We start from the raw sequence: 24,241 nt of genomic DNA on the forward strand, positions 1-24,241 counted from the left end.
AAAGGCCAGACTGGTTAATTGACTTGCCTGAGGTTACATAGGTTTTAAATGGCAAGTGCCCAAATCAACAAGCTATGGCACCATGCTGTTGGGACACAAATTTTACCACTAATTAATCACCTTAAGTCCTTCATTCAATTGGGACAGCTAGGTGGCACTGTGAATAAAATTCCAGGCCTGGAGTCTCGAAGATCCATCTTCCTGAGTTCAAATCTGGCCTCAGGCACTTACTAGCTGTATGACTCTGGGTAAGTCACTTAGCCTTGTTTGCCTCAGTTCCTCATTTGTAAAATGAGCTGGAGGAAGAAATGGCAAACCACTCCACTAACTCTGCCAAGAAAACCTCAAGTAGGGTCACAGAGAATTGGAACACAACTGAAAAATGAGTTAACATAACCTTAGAGTAATTCAGAAATTCTCAGACTTCTTTTGTTTATAGTCTATGTAGAAGAGACTCAAAACTCTTATACTATCCATTTGTACTTGTTACCCCACTCTCTTAAGAAAAAATCCTCTCAGAACTGAGTCAAATTTATAAGAATACAATCCATTCCCCAACAGATAGATGGTCAAAGAATATGAACAGGCAGTTTTCAGATGAAGAAATCAGAGTTACCTACATGCATGTGAAGAAGTGCTCTAAATCACTGTTGATTAGAGAAATGCAAATTAAAATAATTCTAAGGTACCACCTCATACCTATCAGATTGGCTAGTATGACAAAAAAGGAAAATGATAAATGTAGGAGAGGATGTGGGAAAATTAGGACACAAGTACGGTTAGTGGAGTTGTGAACTGATCCAACTATTCTGGAGAACAATTTGGAACTATGCCCAAAGGGCAACTAAACTATGCACGCACTTTGATCCAGCAATACCACTACTTGTTCTATATCCCAAAGAGATTCTTAAAAAGGAAAAAAGACCTCCATGTGTAAAAATAATTTTAGTAGCCCTTTTCATGTTGGCAAAATATTAGAAATCAAGGGGATGACCATCTTTGGGAAATGGCTGAACAAGCTATGGTATATGAATGTAATGGAATGCTATTGTGCAATAAGAAATGATGAATGGGCAGATTTCACAAAAACCTGGAAAGACTTGTATGAAATAATGCAAAGTGAAATGGGCAGAACCAGGAAAACATTGTACGCAGTATTAGCAACATTGTACGATGATTAACTATGAAAGACTCAGCTCTTCTCAGCAACACAATAACACAAGACAAGTACAAAGGACTCACAAAGAAAAATGCTATCCACCTACATCCAGCTAAAGAACTGATGGACTCTGAATGCAGATCAAAACACACTTTTGTTCACTTTATTCTTTTTTGTGTTTTTTTCTTTTAATCTGTTTCTTTCACAACTGTGACTAATATGAAAATATGATTTACATGATAGCACATGTATAACATTTTAGGAAGAGGAGAGGGAAGAAAGGGAGAGGGAACAATTTGGAACTCAAAATCTTATGAAAATGAATGCTAAAAATTGTCTTGACACATAATTGAGAAAAATACTATTTTAAAAAATCCTCTCAACTAGAAGTGTCACCAAAATCTATAAGAAAGAGACTACTTAAGGGACACTAATAAAATGATGTCTGATTTTTATTACTTTGATACTTACATGGATCTATGATCTCATTGTTGTGGGTATTTACTCCAAAGGTGCAGATCTTTGATTTTGTCTATTCCCTCTACCAATGCAGATTGGTATTTGCTCTGAAACTCACTGTCTAAGAGATTTGGCACCATGAGAAACAGCATGGCATCATGGATAGAGACCTGGACTTAAGAGTCAGGAAGACCACACATCTTCTACCAGGAGCTCATCCAACATACTGGGAGTCTTAGCATTCCAATGATATAAATGGAGCACTTGAGGTGCTATTTGATTGGTCCATCTTTTTAATTTTCCCCAGACTACTCTCTAATAATGTTTATGTTTTTTGGTGCATTTCTTTGTTTAAAATTTATTGCAGTCTATCATGTATTTGTCCAATGGTCCTTAGGTGACCTTGAACTTTAATTTTTCAGTGACCATAATATGAATGCAGAACTATGAAATTCCAAACTAAGCCAAAAAACTTGAAGATATTTTTAAAAAAGATGTAGCTGCCAAGGAACAATATATTAGACCTTTTAGATAACATCTAGTAATGTTATCTGGATGCTTTCCCATTCAAAACTAAAGGCCCTACTCTCTCCTCCTTGACTGGATGACATTCTTCACCCTGAGATACAAGCTGCCTTTGAGTTAAAATACACACAACACCAAAATCACCATTTCTAATCCCCTCCCCACCCCTGCTCCCACACTCCTGTGAGCCCCCCAGACCAGCACAGGAGATTCTGATACTTGAATCATGGTGCTTTACTAGGAAATGCTGACTTTGATTAGTGATCTCTCCCCTTACCTTTCTAATGATAGATTAGTAAACATACAAACATACTGCAACACCAGAAAATATTGTTTGAAACAATATGCCCCTTAAAAATGTATCACTCTGGGGGCAGAGCCAAGATGGCGGAGTAGAAAGACGCATATACACATAGCTCCGAACCCACAACCCATAGAACATCGGTAAAAAGGAACTCACGGCGAATTCTGGAGTAGTAGAGGCCACAGCACAGTGGAGCAAAGGAGATTTCTGTTCCAGAGGGACCTGCAAACCTCTCGCAAAAGGTCCGTCGCGCTGCGGACGCGGAGCCCAGCCCAGCCCTGCTGCGGCCGCAGCACAGAGAGGAGCAGATCTGAGCGGGCTTCAGGGACGGGATCTCCAGTGGCCGCGCGGGTCCCTCCACCCACAGGTGATGGGGGTCAGTGAGAGGGTCTTCTTGGCAGGTCGAAAGGGGAGTGGGGTGCCCCCATAACTTAGGCCCCCTCGGGAGGCAGTAGCTGACGCAGGGGCAGACCAGGGCTACCCAAGCAGGCAGGAGCCTGGATCCATTGTTGAAGGTCTCTGCATAAACCCCCTGAGGGAACTGAGCCTGAGAGGCGTCCCTGCCCTGCCCTGAGTACCTGAACTTAATCTCACACTCAATGGCAGCCCCGCCCCTGCGGAAACCATGAGGCTGGGAAGCAGCATTTGAATCTCAGACCCCAAGCTCTGGCTGGGAGGATCAGGAGGTGGGGTGGGTGTGAGGAGAATATTCAGAGGTCAAATCACTGGCTGGGAAAATGCCCAGAAAAGGGAAAAGAAATAAGACTATAGAAGGTTACTTTCTTGGTGAACAGGCATCTCCTCCCTTCCCTTCTGATGAGGAAGAACAATGCTTACCATCAGGCAAAGACATAGAAGTCAAGGCCTCTGTATCCCAAACATCCAGACTAAATATTCTGTGGGCTCAGGCCATGGAAGAGCTCAAAAAGGATTTTGAAAATCAACTTAGGGAGGTGGAGGAAAAGCTGGGAAGAGAAATAAGAGATATGCAGTCAAAGCATGAACAGCAGGTCAGCACCCTGCTAAAGGAGACCCAAAAAAATGCTGAAAAAAATAATACCTTGAAAAATAGGCTAACTCAATTGGCAAAAGAGGTTCAAAAAGCCAATGAGGAGAAGAATGCTTTCAAAAGCAGAATTAGCCCAATGGAAAAGGAGGTTCAAAAGCTCACTGAATAAAATAGTTCTTTCTAAATTAGAATGGAACAGATAGAGGCTAATGACTTTATGAGAAACCAAGAAATCACAAAACAAAACCAAAAGAATGAAAAAATGGAAGATAATGTGAAATATCTCATTGGAAAAACAACTGACCTAGAAAATAGATCCAGGAGAGACAATTTAAAAATTATGGGACTACCTGAAAGCCATGATCAAAAAAAGAGCCTAGACATCATCTTTCATGAAATTATCAAGGAAAATTGCCCTGAGATTCTAGAACCAGAGGGCAAAATAAATATTCAAGGAATCCACAGATCACCGCCTGAAAGAGATCCAAAAAGAGAAACTCCTAGGAACGTTGTGGCCAAATTCCAGAGTTCCCAGGTCAAGGAGAAAATATTGCAAGCAGCTAGAAAGAAACAATTCAAGTATTGTGGAAATACAATCAGGATAACACAAGATCTAGCAGCTTCTACATTAAGGGATCGAAGGGTGTGGAATAGGATATTCCAGAAGTCAAAGGAACTAGGACTAAAACCAAGAAGCACCTACCCAGCAAAACTGAATATAGTACTTTAGGGGAAAAAATGGTCTTTCAATGAAATAGAGGATTTTCAAGCATTCTTGATGAAAAGACCAGAGCTGAAAAGAAAATTTGACTTTCAAACACAAGAATGAAGAGAACCATGAAAAGGTGAACAGCAAAGAGAAGTCATAAAGGACTTACTAAAGTTGAACTGTTTATATTCCTACATGGAAAGACAATATTTGTAACTCTTGAAACTTTTCAGTATCTGGGTACTGGGTGGGATTACACACGCACACATGCGCGCACACACACACACACACACACATAGAGACAGAGTGCACAGAGTGAATTGAAGAGGATGGGATCATATCTTAAAAAAATGAAATCAAGCAGTGAAAGAGAAATATATTGGGAGGAGAAAGGGAGAAATGGAATGGGGCAGATTATCTCTCATAAAAGAGGCAAGCAAAAGACTTATTAGTGGAGGGATAAAGAGGGGAGGTGAGAGAAAAACATGAAGTTTACTCTCATCACATCCCACTAAAGGAAGGAATAAAATGCACGCTCATTTTGGTATGAAAACCTATCTTACAATACAGGAAAGTGGGGGATAAGGGGATAAGCAGGGTGGGGGGGATGATGGAAGGGAGGGCATGGGGAGGAGGGAGCAATTTGAGGTTGACACTCATGGGGAGGGACAGGATCAAAAGAGAATAGAAGTAATGGGGGACAGGATAGGATGGAGGGAAATATAGTCAGTCTTATACAACACAACTATTATGGAAGTCATTTGCAAAACTACACAGATTTGGCCTATATTGAATTGCTTGCCTTCCTAAGGGAAGGGGTGGGGAGGGAGGGAGGTAAAGAAGTTGGAACTCAAAGTGTTAGGAACAACTGTTGAGTAATGTTCTTGCCACTAGGAAATAAGAAATACAGGTAAAGGGGTATAGAAAGTTATCTGGCCCTACAGGACAAAAGAGAAGATGGAGACAAGGGCAGAGAGGGATGATAGAAGAGAGAGCAGATTGGTGATAGGGGCAATTAGAATGCTCGGTGTTTGGTGGGGGAGGGGATAAAGGGGAGAAAATTTGGAACCCAAAATTTTGTTAAAATGAATGTCAAATAAATAAATTTAAAAAAAAAAAATGTATCACTCTACCATGGACCTCCTTTGTGTAAAATTGGTCTAGTCCAACAGGTTTTCCCAATTTTCTTTCACTTAGTACCACTTATTCCTTATGTAGCCTATCCAGATGTGTGATGATAGAGATCCCTGTCATTGAATATGAAAAGAACTTACTATGAAATCTTTAGAAGTTTTCTCCATTTTTCAATCTATTTCTTCTTTCTCCCAGTTTCATCCTTCAATTGTCAAAGTCACATAGATAACTGATTTGGGATTTTAACTCAGGTAATATGACTCAAAAGCCAATCCTTTTTCCACATTACCAGAAAGGGAAGCACCAACATCTATGTTTTCAAAGTTGGGGGGCTCCTTAGCGGTTTTCCAGTGTCTCATCTGGCCAAACAAACACTTCCAGGAAGTAAGCCCCAAAGTAAAACCTCACCCTCAGAGTATTTACACATTTTTTAGAGCCAGAGGGCATCACAATCCTTGAGAACCAGTGCCTTATTAACAAAAGGCTTAGGCCTTCCTACAAATCTTCCCTAATCAAACTCCCCTTAATGGGCAGTCTCATTAATGGGTGGGGAAGATCTTTAATGCATTAAAATAATTAACAATACAAATATATACACTGTTTCTAGTTAAAGAAACCCTTGTTTCTATTAGTAAAGACTCCTAGTTGATGAAGGCAAGATTCAGTCAGAGGCACTTGATTATACTAAAACAAAAACAGCAAAAGATGTTATTTTACTTGCCATCACAAACCCTCTGGTTCGCAATACTAGCTTTGGAATTGTGAATTCAAACAGATATAGAGAGATATGTTCGTACTTGAACACGTATGTTTTGTTGTTCTCAGAAGACTTTGTGCAAAATTTATCATACCATGTAAGAGACAACCAGATGGTAAAATAGAAGTTGTGCTTCTTAAACTGTGGTTCACAACCCTACCTGGGGTTGCAAAAAATCTGACAACAGTAAAAGGTTTCTGAACGTGCAAGGACAAAAATTTATTAAAAATCAAACACACAATGAATCCGTGCTTTTCCTGGCAGCGCTTGCCTGAGTTATATTGTACAATTGTTCTAGCATACATATTCTGCATTGTGCATGCCATCATCCCATGCAACACCAACTATTGAGGTGCAGGGGTGCTTGGGACCCCAAAATAAAGCCAAAGAAAAACAAAATTTATTAAAGATTCTCCATACTGAGTTGACTCTTAAGGAGCCTAAGCATTTGTAACGCTGGTATTCACAAGCAGGGCCAGATAGAATCTCAGCTAGACGGAGTCTGAGCTGGATTGAATCTGAGCACCTTCATGGAGGCGAAATGGAACTTAAATAAAGAAAAAGACTGAGGGAGGCACCCAGGTGTCGCGAGGTAGTCTGGGGTCCCAGGGATGGTCTTCATAGATCAAACCCAGGGAGGATCCTGATGGGAGTGGCTAGTAATAGGATCAAAGAGAGGAATATCAAAAGAATGTTAAATAGAAGATTGGGAGTATCTGGCCTGGGAGAAATGGAAGGGGAATCCAAGGAGCTAGCCCCACTCCTCACGCCAAGGTCAGACTTTCTAGGGCCCTCCAGGCAAAAGTGACAAAAGTCGTCCAGATCCAAGGGGAAAAGGTCTTGGCTTGGGCTTGTACCCCATCACAACAAATGCTGCCAAAACACAAAAAGGGGTCGCAAGTGAAAAAAAGTTTAAGAAGCCCTGGATTAGAACACTAACCCCAAAGAAAGGAAGACCATAGTTCAAATCTGGCCTCAGATACTTAATAGCTGTGTGTCCCTAGGTAAGTCACTTTATCTGATACTCAGTTTTCTGACCTGTAAAATGGAGGTAATAGTAACAATCTACCAGGGTTATTGTGAAGCTAAAATATTTGTAAAGCACTTTGCAAACACTTAAAATGCAATATAAGTGCTAGCTACTATGTGTCCAAATACAGAACTCTGATTATATAGGTTTAATTATAGCATATATAACTTAGTGAGAAGAAAGTCTCATGGGGCATGAGTGAAATAGATGAATGAATGGATAAAAAAGAATGCATTTAATGCTATGCCCTCAGCACTTGGAATACTGCAGTGCCAAGCCCACAGCAGCTACTATAAACTATGCATGAGCATTTTCAGGTGAAATCCACAAAATATAAACTCTCTTCCTCAAAGACGAAACCAAGACATTTTATTCAAGCACCAGAAAGTCAAATCCATCGTAGTAGCAAGGAAATCTATACACATGATCAATGCAGGGAGCACAGTCATCCCCAAGCTGATGAGGGCCGGAAAGATAGGGATACAGAAACTCCTAGGTTGGAGTTCCCTGTGTGAGCCATCTGGAGAAGAATTCACAGACTCAAGCATTGTTGAGGCTAAGGTGGTAAAGATTTATTACGCTTTTTGGCGGGCAAGAGTTTTTAGGGAACCTACAAACTTAGAGGGGTACTGGCAAAGTTTATAGGCTATTCTATAGTAAAACATGTGCCAAATATGCTAACTAGTTAGGGCAGAATTAGGGAGTGGTTAGTTCTTGAAGGAACATGCACTTTTGGTATCTACTGCGCAGGTATTTTACCCAGAGTTCATCAGGAAATAGCCCAGGCTTGGGGGCTACATGGAAGTGTGGTTTTAGGCCTGAAATGTCACTAAATCAACTAGCAGCAGTCAGGACTGACTGAGGAATACCAGGCTGCTCTCATCAATGTCATTAGACAAAATAAATGTAAGAGAGTAAATGTTTGTCTAATTCTAGGATACATAGGATTGTTCAGTGAGTACAAAATGTCATTAAGACTCAGTACACAGCCCATTTAGCCAGTACACAGATGGTCAGACTAATAAATTCCATAGGTGCACCTGACTACTGTATCAGGAAAAGAGATAAAAGTTTTGCCAGGGCAGGCTCTGCCCTTGCCTGGGATAGTTAATGTTTTGAGGTTAGGGAGAAATGTGATTTTAGAATTGGGGTCCAAGCACATGCACCCAAACACCCTATCAAAGCCATCAGGCCTCCCCACAAATAAGCTCCCTTAAGTAAAATCATTCACTTTCTCATTCCTGCTAGCTGCTCTGCTCTACTCTGCCTGCTCTCTCTCTCTTAGTGCCATCTCACTCTTTCTTTCTGTTCCACTCATTCAGCAAGCACCTCTTACCACTGACTCCATGTGACTCAAACTGTGGGCTGGGCCAAAGCTCAAAGCAGGTGACATGGGCCTATTAAGGGGCAGGGAAGATCTAACCACTACACTATCCTCCTAGGTTTGATCTATATTATGTACAGAAGAATAGTTGGTTTAACATTAGAAAAGCTGTCAAATAATAAATCATATTAATCAAAATCACATGATTATGTGACATGTAGAGAAAGCCTTTGTCAAACACATCAATCATCTATGTTTGAAATAAACCACTAAGAAGCACTTAATGTGATCAGAAGAGTTAAAGCAAGAGTTTATCTTTAATAGAGAAAAACTAGGAACTTTCCCAGCAAGATCTGTGGTAAAGCAAGAGTGTTCACTATCACTTTATATAATGCTAGCTACAAGAAGAGAAAAAGAATTCAAGAAGTCAGTCTAAGCCAAAGGAAGCAAATTTTCTCTCTTTGCAGATGAAATCCTGGTTTATTTAGAGAACCCTCAAGAGGCAATGGAAAAAAAAACCACAGCTTTACTGAAGTAACAGGATTCAAAATAAAGCCACCAAAATTATTAGTCTTTCTGTATTTTATGAACAAAACCTAGGAGGAAAAGTTAGAAAAATTCCATTCAAAATAACTACAGAAAATATAAAATATTTTGGATGTTAACACACAAAAGGCATATAAATGCAGCTTTCAAAAATCTTTACTGATATAAAGAACAAAGAATTGGAGAGATTCATCATTCATGGTTGGACCAATGAATATAATAAAATTATTATATTATCTAAGTTAATTTTTAATTTAGCACTATGCCATCAAGTTACTAATACTCTTCCTCAGGGGGAAACTGTGGCCTTGAGGCCACATGTTGCCTTCTAGGTCCTTGTTTTGACTGAGTCCAAGTTTTACAGAACATCTTCTTTTCTTTAAAGGGATCTGTTGTGTGAAGTTCAGATTCAGTCCAAGGGCTGCACTTGAGAACCTAAAGGGCCACATGTGGCCTTGACATTGCAGGTTCCTCATCCTGAGTCATTTCAGTCATGTCCCAGTCTTTGTGATTCCATTTGGGTTTTGTTTTTGGCACAGATACTAGTGTGGTTTGCCATTTCTTTCTTCAGTTCATTTTAGAGATAAGGAACTCAGGCAGACAGTGACTTGCCCAGTGTTATACAGCTAGTAAGTCTCTGAGGTCACATTTGAATTCAGATCCTCTTAACTCCAGTGCCACTGTGCCACCTAAATGCTCAGCATACCTTATAGAGACAGGCAATAACACAGTTCATTAGGAGGAACAAAAGAACTGAAATATCAAAAAGTATGATTTTTTTTAGAAGTAGAAATGAAGAAGGAACTCAAACTACAATATAAAATGCCACTCATCAAAATGATTTGACCTTAGTCAAAAAATGGGAACCTAAATTAGTGACACATATATAGTAGTTACTCAAGACAGAAACCATAGTACTTTACAAATCAAAGATTAGAAGCAATCAGGGTAAATACTCCCTCTATGATAAGAACTACCAGGGAAAATAGAAAAGCCTTTTAACAGTTATTAGTTTTGTAACAGCAACTAATGTCATATGCCAAAATAAACTCCAAATTGATAATCTAAATATAAAAGCGTATTTTTTTTTTAGTTAGAAGAGAATGGAAGGCAGTACCCTTTAAATCTATGATTGGGGAGAATTCTTAACTAGGGAAGGGATACAGGTGATTATGATAGACAATTTCAAATACATAAAATCCAAAAACTTTTGCATGAGCAAAACCATTGCAGCATGCATAAAAATGAAATTGTACATTGGGAAAAATCTTTGCATTAAATACTTTTTGGTAAAAGTATGCTATCCAGATATAAAGAGAATTAACACAAATGTACAAGAGCAGGAGCTATTCTCCAATAGATAAGGAATCAAAAGTTGTTAATAAATTTGATTCAAAAGAAGAAATGGAAACGATCAAGAACTATCTGGCAAAACCATCTTAATAATTAATGATAAGAGAAATGAACATTTAATTTTGTAGTTACCTCATACTCAACAAACTGGCAAAAGTGATAAAAATAGAATAACTAATGTTAGAGAAGTTACAGCTCAAAATCTGTCCAGTAATTCTAGAAAACAAATTATAACTATTCAAGAAAAACACTACATTGTTCACACTCTTTCACCCAGAAATCTAAATACTAGGAATATACCCAAAGGAGAGCAAAGACAAAAAGAGATGGTCTATATATTACAAAATATTAGTAACAATCTCTTCGTGGTAGCCCCCTTTCCCCAAACAAATCAGGAATCTATCTATAGAGAAGGACTCAATAAATTGTGGTATATGGATATAACAGAATATCATTGGATCATAAGAAAAAATATTAAAAATTCACAGAAATGTAGGAAGAGATGTGAATTTCATAACGAAATAAGCAGAAACAAGAGAACAATGTAAAATAATGTAAAGGAAAATAACATTAAAAGAAAATTCAAATTGATGCAATAATAATAGCTAACGTTTATATATCACTTTAAGGATTAGAAAGCACTTTATATATGCTATCTCATTGGATCCTCACAACAACCCTGGGACATAGTTGTTATTTTCATCTTCATTTTACAGATGAGAAAACTGAGTCTGAGAGAGGTTGAATGACTTGTCCATAGTCTCACAGCTTGTAAGTAAGTGTCTGACTCAGTATTAGAACTCAGCTCTTCCTAATTCCAAGTCTAGCACTCTCCTAAATTGATCCCAAAGTCAGGAGATGAAATTTGCCTTTTTTTCTAGTTAGAGAGGTGATAGGTCCAGAATGAGGTGCAGTCTTTCAGATTTAGTCAATGTATTCATATGTTTTGCCTAACTCTATTTCTTATTATGAAAGAGGGTTGTATTAGGGTGGGAGTGGTATCAGAATATGACAGTAATGTAAAAGAAGTATCATTTTCTTTTTCTTTTTTTAAAGAAATACATTGAAAGAGCATAGGAAAGACTCCTAAAAATCATTAGCTATTCTAGAAGTCACTATTCTAAACCTGTTAATCAACAAGTGTCTGTTCAGAAAAGCTTCCATCAAGCGTGAAAGTCACACATTGTTTTGCATCCTTTGTTTTTAAAGAGAACCAATGACATTGTGGTTTTTAAATTATGTCTCCTTGATCTATTTCCTATGTCAGTTGTTTTTCTGATGAGATATTTCACATTTTCTTCTTTTTTCATTCTTTTTTTTTTTGTTCTATTGTTTCTTGATGTTTCATGGAGTCATTGGGTTCCACTTGTCCAATTCTACCTTTTAAGGAGCTATTTTCTTCAGTGAGTTTTTGTACCTCCTTTTCCATTTGGCCAATTCTACTTTTTAAAGAATTTTTAAAGAATTCTTCTCTCCAGTGGCTTTTTCTGCCTTAAAAAAAAACCCAAACTGTTCAATCTACTCTGATTTTTAAGGTGTTATTTTTTTCAATATTTGTTTGTGCCTCCTTTACTAAGCTTTTCATTCTTTCTGCATTGTTTTCATTTCTTATACTCATTTTTCCTTTGGCTCTCTTATGTGATTTTAAAGTTTTCTTTTGAGCTCTTCCAGAGATTGAGATCAATTCACATTTTTCTTTGAGGCTTTGCATGTAGTTGCTTGGACATAACTGTCTTCTTTTCAGTCTAGGTTTTGATCTTCCCTGTAACCACAGTAACTTTCTATGGTCAAGTTCTTTTTTTTTTTTTTATGTTTACTCATTTTTATAGCCTTTTTCTTAACTTTTAACTTTATGGTACAGTTGGGTTTTGGTCCCAGAGCAGAGGGGCCACTATCTCAAGTCCCAGGTTTTTTGTGCTGCCTGTGTCAAGTGCTGGTTCTGTGGGTCTGCAAGTTTTAGTTCTTCCAAGGTGCCATAATCTAATAAAAAGTGTGATTAGTGTTCTCCTGGTCCATGCGCTGGTCTGTGAGTGACCACAAATACTCTTTTCTACCCAGCATCTCCACTAGTTGTCTTCCACCTGAGACTACAACTCAGAACTGTGTATGGACAATGCAAGAAAGTCCTGCTTTCAGTGCCAGCAAAGGACATCCTGTAATTTCCTTCTGACCAGTTGTCGAATCACCTTACCATGTGTGGACTGAGAACTTTGGAAGCTGTTACTACTGATTCAGTCATCCCAAAGACCTATAGCTGACTTGTGCCAAATGTGGCCTGCTGCTAACTCCCTGGTCCAAGAGCCTAGGGCCTCACTGCTGGCTTGCACTGGGTCTCAGGGCTTTGCTACTGGCTTGCTGGGGAGGCCCATTCTGGACTATGCTCCACTCTTCTCCCAGTGAGATGGACATTTCCTGCCAACTTATAAGTTATCTTGGGATGGAAAATTGTGTCACCTTGTCTTTTTGTTGGTTCTACCACTCTCAATTCATTTTAAGGTGTTATTTTAATATTGTTTGGAGGGGAATTTGGGAGGGCTCGGTAATTCCTTTCCTTTGCTCCACCATCATGACTCTTCCCCCCTCTATTTATCTTAAAAAGCATGGGAATAATGACTTTTCCTTAATATCATAAATAATATCTACCTAAAACTAAGAGCAAATGTTATATGCAATGGAGAAAAGTTAGAGGTCTTTCTTATGAGATTGGGGTAAAGTTGATTATTATCATTACAACTATTTAAATTGCCCCAAAATGATAGCTATAGCAATAAATCCAGAAAATTAAGGGAAGAGGAATAGATAAAGAAGGCATTAAGATAAAGTTATTACTTTTTTTTTTTTACAAAATGATATAGTGCTTTTCTTTGAAAACCCTAAAGAGTCCACCAAAAATTAATTGATGCAAAAATTTTAGCAAAGTTATAGAGTAAAATCCATAGAAATCATCAACATTAATATATTATTTCCTGGAAGCCAAGATAATGGAATAAAGGTAGCAACTGGCCTGAGCTCTCCCAAATTACCCTTTAAACAACTTTAAAATGATGTTTCAAAGTGAATTCTGGAGTAGCAGAACTAACAAAATTATGGGCTAAAATAATTTTCCAGCCTATAACAACTTAGAAAGTTGGCAGGAAACATCTGTCTCTCTGGGGTGAGTGGAATTCAGAGCAGGCAGCACCCTGGAAATTTAGCACAGACCTTGGGGGGAGGGGGTGACTGACTCTGCAATAGAGACTTCCAGAGCTCTCAGTCCATAGATTGTTAAGTGATGAGAAAAGTGGTCAGAAGGAAATTACAGGGAACATTTTGCTGGCACTAGGTGCAGGACTCTTGAGTTGCCCATACAGAGATCTAGGTAAGGAAAGAAGAAATCCTACTAAATTCCTTTTACAACACAAATATGGTGTTGATACCTAAACCAGGAAGAGCAAAAGGAGAGAAAGGAAAATAAAGACCAATTTCCTTAATGAATACTGATGCAAAAATTTTAAATAAAACAATAGCAAGGACTACAGCAATGTATCATAAAGATCACACACTAGAATCACGTGGGATTTATACCAGAAATGTAGGTTTGGTTCAATATTAGAAAAACTCTCAGTATAATTGACCATGTCAATAACAATATTAAGAAAAATCATATGATTATCTCAATGGATGCAGAAAAAACTTTTGACAAAATAAAACACTTATTTCTATTTAAAAAAAAAACACCTAGAAAGCATAGGAATAAATGGAGCATTCCTTAAAATGATAAATAGTGTCTATCTAAAACCATCAGCAAGCATTATCAATAATGAAGATAAGCTAGAAGCCTTCCCAATAAGATTCGGAGTGAAGCAAGTCAGTCCATTATCACCACTATTGCTAGGTACAGCAATAAGAGGAGAAAAAGAAATTGAAGGAATTAGACTAGGTAATGAGGAAAAAAAACTATTCCTCTTTGCAGATAGCATGATGATATACTTAAAGAATCCTAGAGAATCAAATAAAAAACTAGTACAAATAATTAACAACTTTAACAAAGTTTCAGGGTATAAAATATAACCACATAGATGATCAACATTAACATATATATATATTTCTAATGAAGTACAGCAAGAGATAGGTTACATTTAAAATAAAGCTAGACAATGTAAAATGCTATCTGGCAAGACAAACTCATGAACTATATGATGAATACAATTGTAAAACACTTTTCATATACACAAAATAAGTCAGATCTGAACAACTTGAAAAATATCAATTGCTCATTGAGTAGGCTTAGCAAATATAATAAAAATGATAATTCCACCTATATTAATTTGTTCCATGCCATACCAATCAAACTATCAAAAATATCTTGTAGAGCTAGAAAATTTTATTCAGAAGAACAAAAACTCACAAATACCAAGGGAATTAAAAAAAAATGTGAAAGAAGGTAGCCTAGCCACACCAGATCTCAAACTATATTATAAAATGGTAATCATCAAAACAATCTGGCACTAAGTAAGAAATAGAGTGGTGGATCTGTGGAATAGATTAGACACACATTACACAGTACCTAATGACCATAGTAATCTAGTGTTTGAAAAATAGTGATTGAGAAATCCAAAAATCCAAGCTTTTGGGACAAGAACTTACTATTTGACAACAACTCTTGGGAAAACTAGAAAACAGTTGAGCAGAAACTAGGAATAGACCAACATCTCACACTGCATATCAAAACAAGGTCAAAATATGTACATAATTTAGATATAAAGGAGGACATCATAAACAAATTAAGGAGGCATGGAATAGTTTATTTGTCAGATCTATGGAGGAATTTATGACCAAACAAGATGTAGAGAACATTATAGGATGTAAAATGAATAATTTTGATTACACTAAATTAAAAAGGTTTTTGCACAAACAAAACCAATGCAACCAAGATTAAAAGGAAAGCAGAAAACTGAGGGTGGGGAAAGGAAATTTTTACAGCAAGTTTCTCTGATAAAGCCCTCACTTCTCAAATATATAAAGAACTGAGTTAAATTTATAAGAATACAAATCATTCCCAATTGATAAGTAGACAAAGGAGATGACAGGTAGATTTTAGACAAAGAAATTAAAACTGTTTATAGTCATATAAAAAATGCTCTAAATCACTATTGATTAGAAAAATGCAAATTACAACAACTCTGAGTTACCACCTCACACCTACCAGATTGGCCAAAATGACAAAAAAGGAAGATGATAAATGTTGGAGAGGATGTGGGAAATTTGGGACACTAAAGCACTCATGGTACAGTTGTGAACTGATCCAATCATTCTGGAAAGCAGTTTGGAACTCTGCCCAAAGAGCTACAAAACTGCTTACCCTTTGACCCAGAGTTAAAAAAAAGAAAGGAAAAGAACCTATTTGTACAAAAATATTTGTAGCTGTTCATTTTGTGGTGGCAAAGAATTAGAAATTGAGGAGATGCCCATCAATTAGGAAATGACTGAACAAGCTGTCATGGAATACTACTGTGCTATAAGAAATGATGAACAGGAGACTTTCAGAAAAACCTGGAATGACTTACATGAATCGATGCAAAGTGAAGTAAACAGAACATTGTACATAGTAACACCAATCCAGTATGATGTTCGATTATGAATGACTCAGCTACTCTCAATGATACTGTGATCCAAGATAATTCCAATTCCATAGTGAAAAATTCTATCCACTTCTAATGAAATGACGAAGTCTGAATGCATATTAAAGCGCACTATTTTTTAACTTTTTAAAATGTTTTTTCATCTCTGTCTACATTCACAACATGACCAATATGAAAATCTTTGTATATGTATAATGTGTATTATATTGCTTATCATCTAAGTGTAGGGAGGGGGAAAAGGATGGATGGAAAGAGATAATCTGAAATTCAAATTATGAAAAAGAACATTAAAAATTATTTTTACATGTAATTGGAAAAAATAAAAATATCATTAAAACTTCAAAAGTTTAAAAAAGATAAATAGGTGTTCAATTTTGTTAACAGCCTTTCCCGAATTTATTGATTTAATCATGTGGTTTTTTTATGATTTACGTTATGTGATATATTTATAATCTTCCTTGTTTTGAAACAAATCTACATTCCTGGTATCTTTTGAATCTGGTCAGAATGTACAATCTTTTGAATATGTTGCTATTAGCCTATTTGCAAATATTTTATTTAGAAATTTTGCATTAACGTTCATTAGGGATATTGGCCAATAGTTTTCTTTTTCTGTTTTGTCTTTCCCTAATTTAGGCATCAAGACCATGTTTACATCATAGAAAAAATATCAGAAGGGTGCTTTCCTTTCCTGTTATTGCAATTAGATTATGTAATAATAGAATTAATTTTTCTTTTAATGTTTGATAGAATTCACTTGTAAATCCATCTAGTCCCAGAGTTTTGTTTTTTTTAAACGGAATTCATTTTTGACTTATTCCATTTCTTTTTCTGATACTGGATTATTCAAATACTCTATTATTTTGTGAATCTGAGTATTTTATATTCTTGTAAGTATTCATCCATTTTCTCTAAGTTATCAGTTTACTACTATGTAATTGGACAAAATTGTTTCTGATAATTTGCTTCATACCTTTTTCAATTACTCTGAATTCTCCTTTTTCATTCTTGATAAGAACAATTTTGTTTTCCTCTCTCCTATTAAAGTCAAACTGGTAGATTTTATTTCATTTGCTTTTTTTAAAGCTCCTCGTTTTATTTATCAATATGTTGTATGATATTGTTTTTGCTTTCAGTTTTTATTAACCTCTTCTTTTCAGAATTTTTAGTTTGTTGCTTAGTGGAGATATTTGCTGTTCTTTGTGTTTTAGTTTCATACTCTACTTGTTATTTCTTTCTATAAAAGCATTTAGAAACAAAAATTTTTCCCATAGAACTATTTTAGCTTCATCCCATAAGTTTCATTATCTGATTAGTATAGCTTTCTGTGAAGAAATTATCTATTGTCAGTCATTCAACAAGCATTTATTAAGCTCCTACTCAATACAGGGCACTGCAATAAGCATTGAGGGTGTACAAAAAGACAAAAAGCAATCTGTGCTCTCATAGAGCTCACAGCATAATGGGGGAGACAATATGAAAACAATGTATAAACAAATTTATCAGGATAAATCAGAGGTAATCAACAGAAGGAAGGTTTGTTCCTTAACCTGCCTGTTTTTAAAAATTGTTCATCTTCAACTGGTTTTTCATTCTTTCTTCAATGGCCCTTTGTTGAATAAAAATTTTATTGTGATCAGTAAATGGTGTGTTTCACATTTATGACTTTCTACATTTTTGAGTGCCCTGAATATATGATCATTTTTTGCAAAGGTGCCATGTACAGATGATTAGTGTATAAATTCCTTTCTAGTCCCATACAATAATTGCTAATTGCTATCATCTCTAATTTTAAAAAAATTCTATTCAGGTCCTCACCTTTGTTCTTGTTCTCTTTTTTAAACCTCTTTTTTTATTCTAGACTTAAATATTAAAACTTAAATGCACAATAGAGAAAAGAAAAAGAAACATATTATAAAATTAAACATTGAAACTTAAATATAAAATCTTGTTTCTTTTTTGGTTAGATTTGTTTAAGTATGAAAAGCATACATTGAGATCTCTCACTATTATAGTTTTGCTACCTATTGCTTCTCCCAATCTGATTAACTTTTCTTGTAAATATTGAGATGATATGCAATTTAGTTCATACATATTAAATATTCATATGAATTCATTATTTATGGTACCTTTAAACATAATGTAGTTTCCCTGCTTATTTCTTTTCTTATCATGTCTATATTTAATGTAACCTTATGTGAAACTCATAATTATTATTCTTGATTTTTTGACTTAAGTTGCAGATTAATAGATTTTGTTAAAAGTCTTCCTTATAATTCTATATGAATCTTTATGTTTTAAATGATTTTTTTTTGGTAAATAACATAGTGCTGGATCGTTTTTTAATCCATTATGCTATTTTATGGGTGAGTTGACTTTTTTCACTCACTGACTTTTATGACTATGATTGTTAACTGTATATTTCTCTCCATCCTATCCTTAGACTTTCTTTGTTCTCACCCTCGGGGGGGGGGGGGCGGTGCCAATTCCTGTCATCCTGATCCATATCTGGCCACTGGATCTAGATGACTCTGGAGGAGAAAGTGAGGCTGGTGACTTTGCACAGCCCTGCCTCACTTAAATCCAATTCAGTTGCAGGTCATGGCATCACAGCTTTCTGATGTCATGGTCCTCTGAGAATGAGAGGCAAACACCAACAAACTCTCTCTTTACAAATAAGAAGATGGTAAAAAAAAACCAAAACAGTTTGCCTGATGTGTTCTATAAATGAAATGGTCTGTTTCCACTCTTGCAACTCTTTTACTCCCCTTGTTCTGCCCTAATTCTGGGTTTTTACTCTTTGTTCCTTTTCTTTTAATCTCCCTTTCATTTTCCCTTTTTCTGATATTCAAGTTTATTTTGTTTATGACTATTCCCTTGCCCATTCTGTCCATCCTCTCAAACTTTTTTCCACCGTTCCCTTTTATTCATCTCCTATTTCCTTTTGGGGTTTAATGAATTTCTATCCTAAGATGTGTGTGTGTGTGTGTGTGTGTGAATGCACACAACATGCACAGCGTAAAGTTGTGTTCAATCTTCCTTTATCCAGTTTAGTGGAGTTCATGAAATGGCTATACCATCCATCCCTTTTTCCATATTTAAAAACTATTCATCATAGGCACCTCTTTAATACAACAGTGACTTCTCTCTCCTTCCTCCTCTTTTTTTCCCCCAAAGTATAATTTCTTATCTCCATGAATAATCAGAGGATCCCACTCCTAGGACTATCTCCATTACACAATTATGGTATGCTTAATGCTTAAACTGCATCCAGTTTTAGTTAGAATAGGCTCCCGGAACTCTCCAGAAAGCTTGCTAATGTGGCATATTTATAATTCTACCTTCCTCATCCTGAGTGGGCTCATTTAAAAACATTTTTAAATAGCCAATTTTTAGAAACCTCCTCTTTTGCTACTGGTCCATGCTTCCTGACCCAGTGACAAGATGGCTACTACAGTAGAACTTGTCTGAAAATCTTTTGTAAGCAAGAACACCCAGGAACTCTTAGACATCCACCAGAGAGTACATCCCACCACTTATCCACATCACCATACAGAATGTTACCCCTGGGGATGGGTGAAGACAAGACAGGCCACATGAGACTATTTCTGATTTCATCTATCCACATCCTCCTCTGCTGGTTGTGAATATTAATGAACCATTCTAACCATCCCAGTGTTACTGTAAGTCACTCATCCAAATTCTGCCCCAAGTTTGCATGATGTTCCTATTTTAGTCTTCTAAGACCATCAAAACAAAACTATCTAAAGTTCTTCTGTCATGGTTCTGAGAAATCATTAGTTTCTTATTCCTCTGTTAGCATGTAAACAATTCATCCCCATGTTTTCCTTTCCAGTTAAAAAGATATATTTATCTATGTTTCTTTGGTTCCTGTATTTCCATTTCAAACTGTCTACTCATTTCTTGCCCTTTCATCAGGAATGCTTAGAAATATACTATTTAATTAAAGGTTCATTTTTATCCTTTCATTTTATCCTTAGTTTTGCCAGATAAGTTATTCTTATTTGTAAGTCTCCTTTACCTTTTGAGTGCTGGAATATTATGTTCTAACCTCTTCTCTTCTTTACAGTGGCAGCTACCAAAACTTGGGGTGTATGGAGTGTTCAAGAAAGACTAGCACCTCTGGTGTAAGGGCTTGCTGAGCCCTTTTCAGGGCTGCTCATCCACCTTTGGTGTTCACCTGTCACCTACCTCTCACCTGTGGCTCCAAGAAGCCAACAGGTACAGTGGCCACTTCCCATGAAAACTAACTCAGCAGACGGGCTAATCTAGTTTGAGGGTAACGGTCAGGCCTGAAAATCCATTGGTTAGTTACGAGGATGTCTTAACTAGTATAATACCTGTCTGTACCACTCATTTGTTCCTCACTCTAAACTAGTACCTGAATAAGCCTCAAGGGGCCAAGGTCTCCCAGTGCACCCTGGGTCATCTCCAGTCATCCTGATGAATATCTGGTCACTGGATTCGGATGGCTCTGGAGGAGAAGTGAGGCTGGTGACCTGCACAGCCCTCCCTCCCTCAAAACAAAGTCAAGTGCAAGTCATGTCATTATTTCTCTGATGGCATGGTCCTCTTTGGCAATGAAGGATGGACACAACAACCTGTGAGTAGACCCAGCCTCCTGAATGGGGACCCAGCTAGCGGATAACTCAGCGCCTCCTCTCCTGTCTGTCTCCCCCTCCCTTTCTTTCTCCTTGTCAGGTAAGCAGGGCATAAGTTCAAATCAGGTGAGCTGCCACCATGGAGGGGGCAGGCCGCTCTCCTGACCACGCCCCTTATGACCACGCCCCGCACAGGACCCCGCCCCCAGGTACCCGGCCACGCTGCCGCGGGAAGGAGGTGGTGCCGGTGGGCGTGGCTTCCCCCGGCCCCGAGGAGGGGGCCGGCGGCTCCACCAATCACGGAGCGCCCTGTTGGCCGTTCGCTCGGTGTTTCGTTCCCAGCTGCCGGCGGGCCGCCTTGTCCCAGAATCCAAGATGGCGGGATCCAGGAGCGGGGGTCCCCGGGCCGGGGCCGGGGCCGGGGCCGGGCCGCTTGTCTGCGCGCTGCTGCTGTCTCTGAGCCGTTTCTCCAGCGCCCAAGGAGAGGACGGGGACCCCGCGCTGGGCGGCGGGGCTTCCGCCGCCTCCCTGGCCCCGCCGCCCCATCGCCGGTTCGAGTACAAGTACAGCTTCAAAGGGCCGCATCTGGTGCAGAGCGACGGGACCGTGCCCTTCTGGGCCCACGCGGGGAGTAAGTGCGGACCCCAGAACCCGCCCCTCCGCGGCCCCGCTCGGCTACGGCGGGGAAGCCCCCTGGGGGGAGGGGGCGTCGCTCCCCTCCCCCCCCTCCCCGCTGCCCCACCACCCCCCCCCTCCCCCCAGCCCGGCCCTCTGCGGCGCCGCTTCCCCGCTCCCTCCCCACCTCCGCGGGAACCTTTGGTTTCTTGCATCAGGTTTCAGTCCTTCGGTCCCGCCACGTATCGCTCGGGGGATCCCGCCCCCTTTCCCTGCCAGTGGCCGGGCTCCCTGTGCTGGGGGCCGGGCTCCTGCTCGGCGGCTTCTCACTTAACGGGGGGCGAGGCGTGGCTTTTAAGAAGAATTAAATAATCATCCTGAGGGACCATTGGCTTAATTTGTAATGGTTCACTTTATTTTACCCATTTAAGGGCACCGTTCCGAGAAGGGGTCCTTAGGCGCCCCCGGACTTGCAGGGGAGGTGGGGGGGGGGACAGGACGCGCACACCCAGACTTGGGAGCTTTCAGTCCACAAGCGTTCAGTGCTCCGCGCCTTTGCCCAGGCCCTCCCCCAAGTGCACCCTCTCCCATTCCCTTGGGCCTCCTCTGTGCCTCCGACTTGATCCCCCCGTCCCGGTTCCGGCCGCCAGGGCGCCACTTCGGAATTACTTTGTATTTACCGCGTACGTCCTTTGTACTTTAAGTGTTCCTCCTCTTTTCCTTTTAGAACACAAGCTTCTCGAAGGTAGCCGTGGGTTCCTTTAAGGCACGAATCCCTGGTGCTTGGCACATAGTAGCCGCTTGGCACCTGCTCTCTCCACAGAGGCTTGTTGGTTGTGGGGAGAACCCCGCTTGGGGTTAGTGATATAAAAAATTAGGGTGGAAAAAGGGATCCATCCTCTCCTGGAGCACTACGGTCCATAAAGGAGGGAATTTCATTTAAGTCTTACCTTACTTATGATTTATGCCCTCCACGGCACCTGAGATGATTTGTTGGTTTTCGTGGCATTCAGCAAATTCTTTGATATCAGAGAACAGATTTCAGTCTGTGGCTCCTTTAAGGAGTAACTTGGCCCTTTCTTATATTGTAAGGCATGGAACTTTATATGGACTCATTTTTTAAAAGAGGATCTTTTTAGACTTTTTTGTAGTTTTGTATACACTTAGGAATTCATAGGATTAGAAATTCAGACATAGTTAGGGATCTCAGGCCATCTAGGACTGCCCCCTCATGCTACAAATGAGGAAACTTACCCTCCCCACCCAGCCAGTTTCTAAGGTGGGATTTGAACCCAGTTTCTCTGACTCCAGAGCCATTGTTCTTCCTACTGTACCCAGCTGCCAAATCATGCTAACTTTATGTCTTCAGTTTTTCGTTTGATCTTATAACCCTCAAGATTTTAAATGTGTTTGGAGTCATTATTTCTAAAGGTGTGTTGTTAAAGCATTTTCTTATGTGAAAGAAAAGTTCTTCAGATTTTAGTAAGAATGGGTCACTATTTACTGATGTGGCAGTCGTGCATTTTATGCAGTAAATTCTGTTTGGTAACTGACCGTCCACTCTGAAAATAAGGATTTTTCACCAAAGTATTTATTGTAGATTGGACTCTGGTTATCATTACTTAATTGTAAATAATTAAACACTATGTAACTTACATATATACTTTTATTTGTAGATTTGTATGCTTTGATCAAAATACAGTACTTCATGGCATTGGTTTCTGAGTTGAGCATATATGCAGGCAGAACCCTTCTGTTGCATTTTAAGGATTAACGTTACAAACTCCTTTAGAGCCTGTCCCTTTTGTATCCCTTCAGCTCAGCATATAGGCAGTCAGTATTTGTTGGATGAAAGACCAGCTTTAGGGGTACAATTTGTTTTTTTGAATGGAGCTAGGTAACAGGCCCACATACAGAATCCATAACCTTGGCTTCATTAGCTTCCCTGTAGTCAGCTGAACTAACCTGCCACAGATTGTTGAGTTGATGTGATTTTCTTTATTAGGGTTTATTTAGTAAACACTGAAATGTGAGATTCAGTGCGATTCCTCAAACATTAAGTGTTTTGTAATGTGTGCCAACACTGGAGCAGATACAACAGTTAAGTGAAGCAATTTCCTGTCCTTGTGGAGCTTATGATTTATTAGACAGATAATACAATGTTTATGAATAACTCTAATACAAAAGAGAATGTCCTAAGAAGAAACAGCATGTTACGGATGACTACATTCTTGAAGTAGTAAAGACCTGCATTCAAATCTTGCCTGTAACTCACAAAAACTTTGTGTCTGTGGTTAAGTCACTTGTCACTGCTCTAATCAGTTTTTCTTTTTTTTTTTTTGTTAAGGTACCAAATTTTATTTTATTTTATTTTATTTTTTTAATTATTTTTTAATGTTTAACAATCACTGCCATACAATTGAGATTTTATCCCCCCCACACCTACCCCCCACTACCCCCCTCCCTCCCCACGACTGCATACAATTCTGTATAGGTTCTACATATACTTTCCTATTGAGTATATTTTCACTATAGTCATGCTATGTAGTCAGACTAAAATAAATGAAAGAAATCATATAACAAATCAAAACATGATACACAAACACATACACATACACAAACATGATCTGCTACATTTTGTGAATGACTTCCATATTTCTTTCTCTGAGTGTGGAAGGCATTTTGCCTTGAGAACCACCATTGGGATTTTTTTTTTTTTATAAGAAGTTCTTGCATTATTACAAAATTCCAAGTCTACCAGAAAAAACTCTCGCACACTGTGGTCGTTGCTGTGCAGAAAGTTCTCCTGGTTCTGCTCCTTTCACTCAGCATCAGGTCATATAAGTCCTTCCAGGCCTCTCTGAAGTCTTCTTTCTAATCAGTTTTTCAAGACAATTAGTTATAAATCAGTGACTGATAAGCCTTGGTGGAAAGAGTTGACAAGCCAGAAAGTCTCTACACTGATGAAATCACAGGTCCAAACCACCCTCTGCAGTCCCTCCCCAAATCCTGTGTGTGTGTGTATACATAGATTTTTGGTGTGTGCGTATTTGTTTTTCTGTGTGTATTTGGTC

At 38.6% G+C, this 24,241-nt stretch overlaps 1 protein-coding gene across 1 annotated transcript in view; it reads left to right on the forward strand.

Moving 5' to 3' along the window:
• The first annotated feature begins 20,875 nt into the window (after positions 1-20,875).
• The window catches only part of LMAN1 (lectin, mannose binding 1), a 42,508-nt gene continuing 39,142 nt past the window's right edge, over positions 20,876-24,241 (forward strand). Inside the window, exon 1 of the mRNA XM_072605927.1 lies at positions 20,876-21,183. Within this exon, the coding sequence (XP_072462028.1) occupies positions 20,928-21,183 (256 nt within the window). The 5' untranslated portion in view covers positions 20,876-20,927. The remainder of the gene's footprint in view (positions 21,184-24,241) is intronic.

The sequence above is a fragment of the Notamacropus eugenii genome, chromosome 4 (assembly GCF_028372415.1).
Source record: "Notamacropus eugenii isolate mMacEug1 chromosome 4, mMacEug1.pri_v2, whole genome shotgun sequence".
In the NCBI taxonomy this organism is placed as follows: Eukaryota; Metazoa; Chordata; class Mammalia; order Diprotodontia; family Macropodidae; genus Notamacropus; species Notamacropus eugenii.